The 8,670-nt window shown below is 63.7% G+C and overlaps 1 protein-coding gene across 1 annotated transcript; it reads left to right on the plus strand.

Annotated features, from left to right (window-relative positions):
- Positions 1 to 38: 38 nt before the first annotated feature.
- Positions 39 to 8,358, plus strand: SH2D5 (SH2 domain containing 5). Its single transcript, XM_038159870.1, is given in 12 exon segments — positions 39 to 1,979; positions 3,058 to 3,272; positions 3,431 to 3,511; positions 3,621 to 3,695; positions 4,157 to 4,300; positions 4,383 to 4,592; positions 6,239 to 6,401; positions 6,488 to 6,590; positions 6,939 to 7,098; positions 7,951 to 8,070; positions 8,072 to 8,116; positions 8,119 to 8,358. Coding segments are annotated over 11 exon segments (1,224 nt in total). The 5' UTR covers positions 39 to 1,979; positions 3,058 to 3,188; the 3' UTR covers positions 8,158 to 8,358.
- Positions 8,359 to 8,670: the final 312 nt, after the last annotated feature.

The raw sequence follows: 8,670 nt of genomic DNA on the forward strand, positions 1-8,670 counted from the left end.
TTTGTTCAAAGCCAGTGTGATTTAGCCTGAGCCACTGCCGAGCTCTGTAGTTGGACCAACTCCTGACCTTTTTCTTCCCTGGTTTCTCTGGAGACAAAGGTGAGTGAGAAAAAAAGCTCTGTTGGAACCTCTCGCTGGTCCTCTTCTCCCCTTGTCGGTGATCAGTGAGGACACAAATCCCAGCTGAAACCTTCTCCCCTGGCCCTGCTCTACAGAGCAGCACCTGCCTTCAGAGCTCACCACCTCCCCGCGGTGCCGTGCCCGGGGCAGCGATGCCAGTGGGACCTGACAGTCTCCAACGTGCTGCTGCAGAGAGCTGTGAGGAGGGGACTTACACAGAAAGGAGGAGACAGCTTCATTGAATTTATTCTTTTCAGCTGCTGTCTCAGTGTGCTGCCTCTAACTGGGAGTTAAAAAATTCCTATAGAAATGGCCTAAATTGTTCCCAGCCCTGTAAGAAGGGTACAAACAGCAGGTTAGAAATCACAGCTGATGGGAAACAGAGTGAAAGCTCTGATCAAAGAATGATCCACAGGGATGTAAAGCAATTAGAAACATTAACTAATGGCTTGTTCCTGGGGCTGCTTGTACCGAAGCCGTGGGGTTTGTTGGCGTTGTGGTGAGATGAATCGGAGAAACTTCTCAGTGCTGGTAAATTTATGGGGATAAGGAGTCTTCACCCAGATGCTGGGCATTTTTCAACCTCCCTCCTCCCAATGGCATCCCCACACCAGCAACCCCATGGGTATTTGTTAAAACACTGCTCTGGATGACATGGATCTCTCACATCTGAGCAGGAGCACCTTGAATTAAGAGTAGTGCCAAAGCCTTGGTCATCGCCAGACTCTGGCTGGGGTTTGAATGAAGTGATTTCTGCACACCAAACCAAAAAAAGTCACAGGGTTGGTTGTATTTAATCCAAAGGAGTGGTCCAGGAGCAGTGACTGGGATTGAATGGGAAAGTCTTCGCTGCCAGCAGAGCAAACGCCTTCTGGGGGTTTGTGCCGGCTCTGCCCCTCGCTCTTCCCCAGTCTCCGCTTCCTGGCCAGACTGAGCTCTGTTCTGTTGTTTCTTCAGCCCCATCTGTCCCTTTTTTTTCCTTTTCTTCCACGGTTTCTCCGCTATCAATGATGGGGGCTCTGCCATCGCAGCTCACGGTGTCTTGAAGCAGCTGGTGTTGGCAGTGACCCAAGGGCTGAATGGTGCCGGTCGGACCCTTTTCCTCACACCCTCGGGATTGCTGGGGCACGAGACGGGGGTTTTTGGATGCAGTGCCGAGGGTGAGACCTCATCTCCTCCCCAAACTGCTGCTTTCCCGTTCCAGGAGCCAAGCTGGTCCCTGGGGTGGGGGCAGATTCCTTCGGCTGGCGCGGAGGGTGTGAGGGAGGCTCTGGGTTCCGTGGTTGCTCTGCAGTGAGGCCAGAGCCACCCTTCTTCATTTTTATTCCAGCAAAAGCAGGCAGCAGTGGGCAAAACTCCACCGGGAACGTAGAAACTGGGGTGAAAAGGGTCTGAGCATCAGGGCAGGGGGTGGCGAGCGAGCAACCACGTGTGTACGTGTCGGGATTGGAAATCGCTGCTCCGCTGGGCACGCCGGAGGAGACGGGGAAAGACGCAGAGAAAATCAGTTGCCGCCGCGTTTTCCAAAATCCCGAGCGAGCGTTCCTGCTCGCCGTCGCTTCCAAGAAACGGAGAGAACCGAGGAGGAAAATTGCGGTGATTCATCGCGGGCAGATCGGAGGCAGGAAATGAGAGTTTGCTGCCTGCCCCGTGCCCGGCGTGGGCTCCGTGGGCTCGGGCTCGCCGGGGCCTGGCTGGCGGCGAGGGCCTGACACCCACGGGTCGAGCATCCCCGCGCCGCGGCCGGAGCTGCCGGAGGAGCCACCGGCGAGGGAAAAACAACCGGCGGAGGCCGAGAGCCGGAGCAGCGGGAATTTTTCACCTGCGTTTCTGCGGAGCCATCCGAGCGAGAGCTGCCCGTGAGCCGGGGGGTCCAGCGGGATGGGGGTCCCAGGGGACGCTTGATGCCGGGTGTGACACATCACCTAAATTGGGGGGGGGTCAGCATCCCTCCTTGGGGACCCCCAGGGTGGTCGGTGGGCTGGGGGCTCCTCTGAGAAATGAAGCGTGGGAAAGGGGGGCGGGGCTTGGGGGCTGCGTGTCCGCGGATTGGCTGGGGGAGGGGGAGACCCCCGAATTGTGCCGGGAGGGAGAGGGGCCAAGCTGCGCTTGTGACGGGGAGACGGCACCGCAGGGACCCCCCCAAATGGCCGGGATGCGCCCGGGGCAGCCGGACCCCCTCCCCCGGGCGCGTTTGCAGCAGGCGGCTGCGGCGGGGCCTCGGTGACACGAGCGGCGCCGGTCCCAGCCCGGCCGAGCGCTGCGCAGCTCGAACCCTCTTTGGGTGGCCGCAGAAGGGGCCGGCGAGCTCCTCCATGGCTGCTCTGGACAGAAAAGTACCCCCAAATCTGCTGCCCTCCTCGCTGGTGTTTGGGGATCACCCCCGGGGTCTCGGTGCTGCTGCGTGGCCGGCGGGAAGTGGGATGGAGGATGGGAGGGGGAGGATGTGGGGGAACCCCAAAACCTTGCTGGAGTTCGGGATGTGAGACTGCATGCACCTCACTGGGGTCCAGAGTGTACGTTCGGCATGCAGGGACTGCTTGGGTTTCACTTGGGGATGGAATGTGGGCACTGCATCCATCACGTTTGGGGCGGGGATTTGGGGACCCTCACATCACCGTTGAGATCGGGACATTGGAGACTGCCTGCATGCTGCTTGGAGTGGGGACATGGCAGCCTGGACTGGACCTCAGGAGCAGAAGATGGGGACCCTCACATCACCCGTGCGGTCAGGAGGTTGGAGCCCTTGTGTTGGGGTTGGGACCATTTTACTGGGGCCGGGAGTTGGGGACACCTGCACCGGGACCTGGGGACATCTGCATTGGCGTCAGGACTTGGGGAGCCCCGTGCAGGGACCGCAGCACCTCCCCAGGGCTCAGCGGGCTGGAAACAGGGGACAGTGGGGGCAAGTTGTGTCTGTCCCCTCCCTCCTCGCAGGGACAGTGACCGGGGGCCGGATCCAGGCTCCCCGTGCTTGCTCCAGCCCCACCATCCCGGACAACTCAGATGTGGCATCGGAGTTGCCTGACCCCATCCTGATCCGGCCTTCACCCGCAATCCCCGCTGCCATGAAGAGGAAGCCGGGGAACGGGCGGGGGCCGGACCCTGCGGCCCCCCAGCAGCGAGCCCGCTCTGTCACCAAGCCAGCAGAGGTGACTTAACCATGGCGGGGGGGCGACACCCCGAGATGAGATTGGGGTGCTGTTGCACCCTCATGGCTCCCCAAATCTGCATCTCAGTGGGGGACTGTTGCCCTGGGGGGGCATCGTGGGGGGCTGTAGCTGACCTGGGTGGGGTTTTTGCCCCCCAGTACGTGGGATCCTTCATGGTGGAGGAGCTGGACCTGCAGCAGCGAGCGGGGCGGGTGGAGGAGCAGCTGCGGGCGCTGAAGGTCGGGATCGACCACTGCTCCCTTCACTGGGGAACGCGGGGGACCCCAAATAATCGGGGCACCCACAGGGGCACAGCCCAGCCCCCAGTGCCACATCTCCCCCGGACAGGACTGTCCCCGGAGGAGGTCGGTGGTGCTGAGGTTCAGCTTGCAGGGGCTGAAGGTCTACGGCGCTGATGGGGAGGTAGGGGGCTGGAGGGTCAAGGAGGATGGGCAAGGGGTGCTGGGGCTCAGGGGGGCTGAGCAGGGGCCTCAGGGGTGTTGCGGGGATGTTGGAAGGGTCAGGGGTGCTGGGGAGGGGAGTCAGGGATGCTGGGAGGGGTCTGGGGTGTTGGGGGACTGGTGAGGGGGCCAGGGGTGCTGGGGAGGTGGGTCAGGGTCTGAGAAAAGGAGTCAGGGTTGCTGGGGTTGGAAGGTCACAGGTGCTGGGGAGGGGGGTCAGGAATGCGGGGGGAAGGGGTCAGAGGTGCTGGGGGTCAGGGATGCTGGCGAGGTGTCAGTGTTCTGCTGGAAAGGTGCTTAGGGGGGCTGTACCTCTCTGAGCGCTGCTTTTCTCCCGAGAAGCTGTTCTGTGTGTGCAAGCGGGGGTGCCCCTGGGGGGGCCCGGGGCTGCTGGGTGCCCCTGACCCCCGCCCCGTCCCGCAGACGCTGCTGATGGCACACGCGCTGCGCCGCATCCTGTACAGCACCTGGAGGCTCCCCGACCGCCAGTTCGCCTTCGTGGCCCGCAACCCCCACAGCCCCCCCAGCACTCTCTTCTGCCACCTCTTCGTGGGGCTCCCGGGAGAGGTGGTGGCCCAACCCCGCCCCCAAAACATCTTCATTATTATTTTTTTAAATATTTGCACGTGGCGTCTTTCTCCTCCCCCAGGTCCAGACCCTGCACCTCCTGCTCTGCCGCTCCTTCCAGCTCTGCTACCTCCTGGCGCACCCCGAGGAGCAGGCGGGCGAGGGGGAGCTCCCGGGGCCGGGGGTGCTGCGAGAGCCCCTCAACCCCGAGGAGGTGTCACGAAATGTCAACGCCCTCGTGTCCTTCCGGCGCCTGCCCGCGCCCGGTGGCCTCGGCCCGCTGGGTCCCGGGGTAGGTGCCGCCGCCCCGCCCTGCCCGGCCCTTCCCTGCCCGGCCCGGCTGCTGCTCACACCCGGGATTGTCACACCTGGGGTTCTCACACCTGGGCCTCTCACACTTGGGGTCCTCACACCCGGGATTCTCACACCTGGGGCTTTCACACCTGGGGCTCTCACACCCAGAATTCTCACACCTTGTGACTCTCACACCCGGGATTGTCACACCTGGGGTTCTCACACCTGGGGCTCTCACACCCAGAATTCTCACACCTGGGGCTCTCACACCGGGATTGTCACACCTGGGGTTCTCACACCTGGAGCTCTCACACCTGGGGCTCTCACACCCAGAATTCTCACACCTTGTGACTCTCACACCGGGATTGTCACACCTGGGGTTCTCACACCTGGGGCTCTCACACCCAGAATTCTCACACCTGGGGCTCTCACACCGGGATTGTCACACCTGGGACTCTCACACCTGGGGCTCTCACACCTGGAGCTCTCACACCTGGGGCTCTCACACCCAGAATTCTCACACCTGGGGCTCTCACACCGGGATTGTCACACCTGGGGTTCTCACACCTGGGGCTCTCACACCTGGGGCTCTCACACTGGGATTCTCACACCTGGGGCTCTCACACCCAGAATTCTCACACCTGAGGCTCTCACACTGGTGTTTCCCAGCTGGTGTTTCCCAGCTCGGTGCTTTGCTCAAGCGCTTTGGCACAGCCCATTTGTGTGCAGGGTCTCGCGGGGCTTTTCCCCTGCACGGCATTTCCCAGAACATTCTGGGCTGGAAAGGACCCACAAGGGTGATCAAGTCCAGCTCCTGGCCCTGCACAGCCCCGTTTCTCTCACGGCGCTCTGTGTACGGTGCTTTAGCACGGGGGGTTTTGCACAGCGTGCTCCTCGGCAGCTCCTGCACGGCCTTTGCTCGCATTTCGAGCAGCACGCCGTCACTCCGCACATCATTACCGGGTGCCTTGCATGGTTTCCTTGCATTTCCTCTTCGTGCAGCCTTCCTTGTGTGTGCACAGTGTTCTGCACAACTGAGGGTCACAGTTCGCGGGGCCCATCCTGCATGGCCACACTGCTCTGCTCAGCCTTTCCCCGAGGGCCCTTCCTGCCGTCAGCCACTTTGCACAGCTCTTCCTTGCACAGCGAATTTTGCAGGAGGTTTTACAGCATATTTTTTCCTTGGCGTTTTTGCACAGCACTTTCTTTCCATGGTATGTTTTTGTAGAACTTTTTTTTTACACAGCATTATTTCTCCTAACTTTTTTTATCACGGCACTTTTTGTACGGTGGCTTGCATGGCTGATTTGGTGTGGCATTTCTTGCAGAAACGTCTACACAGTAAAAATGTGCTCCACAGCTCTTTTGGCATTGTGGTTTTGCACAGCATGGTGATTTTTTTGCATGGCATTGTTCCACGGTGTTCTGCGTAGAATTTCTTCTGCACAGCACGTTTTGCGCAGCATTTTCTGCAATGCATTTTCCCCACGGAGCTTTGCACAATATTTTTTTTTTTTTGGTGGTGTTTTGCACAGCTTTTTTGGTGCCGCATCCTTTGGGCAGCATTTTTCCACGTGGTGTTTCACCTGACACTCCCCACAGCCAGACCCCCCGGGCCACTCTCACAGCCTGTCCACCCCCCAGGACCGGCGGCCGGAGGCGGAGGGCAGAGCCTGGCGCCCGGGGAACCCCTACTGCTCGCCGGTGCTGGTGCGCAAGAAAGCCATTCGGAGCAAAGTGCTGCGCTCGGGAGCCTACCGGGACTGCGGGGGCGAGGGACAGCTCCACCAGCAGCCCCGCGACGCCGGTGAGTGCCGGGGGGAAACTGAGGCACGGGGACACACAGTACCACGGGTGTTTGGGGGCAAAGAGGGGATTAACGGGCTCCCGCAGCGGCGGCGGGAGGGGAAAGCAAAGGGGCGAGGAGCTTGGCCTTCCTGCCCGAGAACGAGAGCGTCCTCGCCGAGAGCGTGTGGGCCTTCGCCGGCATCGCCAGGTGAGCGCGTGTGTGCAAGCACCTGATCCTCGGCACGCACAGCCCTGCCCCATCCCCATCCCCATCCCCGGCCCTGCCCCATCCCCAGCCCTGCCCCACCCCGGGCCCTGCCCCAGCCCTGCCCCATCCCCAGTCCTGCCCCATCCCCAGCCCTGCCCCAGCCCCTGCCCCATCCCCAGTGTCTGCACCATCCTCAGCCCTGCCCCACCCCGGGCCCTGCCCAGCCCTACCCCATCCCCAACCCTGCCCAATCCCCGGCCCTGCCCCATCTCCGGCCCTGCCCAGCCCTGCCCCATCCCCAGCCCCTGCCCCATCCCCGGCCCTGCCCCACGGCCGCCTCGCCCCCAGGGCCGCGGGGGTGGCTGTGCTGCGGCGGGACGTGCCCGGCTCCTTCCTGCTGCGCGCCGAGCCCGGGCTGCCCAAGCGCTGGTGCCTGTGGGTGCGGGCGCCCTGCGGCGTGGTGTGCTACGGCGTGCTGCGGACACAGCACGGCAGGTTCTGCGTGGAGGTGAGCGCCGGGCTGCGCGGGGGGGCGCAGCGGGTGTGGGTGCGGCGGGGTGCGGGCGGTCTGTGCGCCCCTGCGCCGCTGCGGTGCGCCTCGGTGCATTCGGTGTGCCCGCGCACGGATGCAGCGGCGCGCACACCGCTCACCCGATACCCTGCGGGTGTTCGGAGCGCCCGCGCACGGCTGCGCCGGGGCTGTGAGTGCATTTGTGCCTCGCTGCGCCGCTGTGCTGCTGCACCAGGACAGGGATGCTGCCGTGTGCATGCACCTAATGCACGCTGTAAGCGCACGTGCGCGTGGCTGCGCTGGTGCCTCGGTGCGGGGATGCTCGAGGTGGGCTCGGGTGCAGGTGTGGGTGCACACAGGGGTGTGGGTGCGTGGGCACATCGATCCACAGGTGCCTTGGGGCACAGGGATGCATCTGGGCATGGCACGCAGGTACCCCTGGGCGTGGGTGCACCGGCGCATCCACCCTTGGCTGAGTTTTGGGCGCACTAATGCCCAGGTATGTGATGCACGAGTGCCCTGGTGTGCATGTGGGCCCCCGGCCAGGCCAGGGTGCTGTGGTCTGTGGGGGTATCTGGACGTGCCTGGCACACACGGTGCCCCAGTGCCCACGCAGGGCATGCACGGCTGCGCTGCGCTCCCAGCCTCACCTGTGCCTGGTGCGTGGGTGCCTCGGCTCCGTGGGTGCCTGCTGCGGAGCCCAGCGTGTGTGAGGCGCGTGGGTGTGCTGGCGCTCGGGCACGCCGGGATTTGCTGCGCGGGCGCTCGGTGCAGGGCTGCGGGGGTGTGCGGGGGGCACAGCCCGCGCGGGGGGCTCACCTCTCCCTCTCCCCTCTCTCCCGACGGCAGCACTCCAGCGCCGAGTTCGCCAGCATGACCGCTCTGCTGGCGCACTACTCCGGGCCACCGGGGGGCTGCTTCTGCCGCCTGGCCCCCGGCCGACGCAACCCCGGCTACGAGGAGCGGGACCCCCGGCGGCGGGGCCAGCGCCGGGCCGGGGGAGGCCGCCTGGGCCCCCCGCCGCCCCCCACCGGGGTGCAGCACGAGCGGGGGTAGCCCGGACCCCCCCGCGCACGGCTGTCCCCCGCACCCCCGGCTTTCACTCGCTGCCCGCCTTCCCCCCGGCCGGGCTGGCCGCGCCTCCCGCAATAAAGGCTCTCGTGCATCGGAGCGGGGCTCGGCTGGCTGCTCACACCGCCCGCGGCGGGACGCGCTGCACGCCGGTGTGCTCACACCTGTGTGCTCACACCTGTGTGCTCACACCCTTGTGCTCACACCCTTGTGCTCACACCTGCACACTCACACCTGCACACTCACCTGTCTGCTCACACCTGTCTGCTCACACCTGTGCGCTCACACCTGCACACTCACACCTGTGTGCTCACACCTGCACACTCACACCTGCACACTCACACCTGCACACTCACACCTGTATGCTCCCACCTCCGTGCTCACACCTGCACACTCACCTGTCTGCTCACACCTGCATGCTCATCTGTGTGCTCACACCTGCACACTCACCTGTGGGCTCACACCTGCACACTCACCTGTGTGCTCACACCTGTGTGC

This window comes from Motacilla alba, chromosome 21, assembly GCF_015832195.1.
Source record: "Motacilla alba alba isolate MOTALB_02 chromosome 21, Motacilla_alba_V1.0_pri, whole genome shotgun sequence".
In the NCBI taxonomy this organism is placed as follows: domain Eukaryota; kingdom Metazoa; phylum Chordata; class Aves; order Passeriformes; family Motacillidae; genus Motacilla; species Motacilla alba.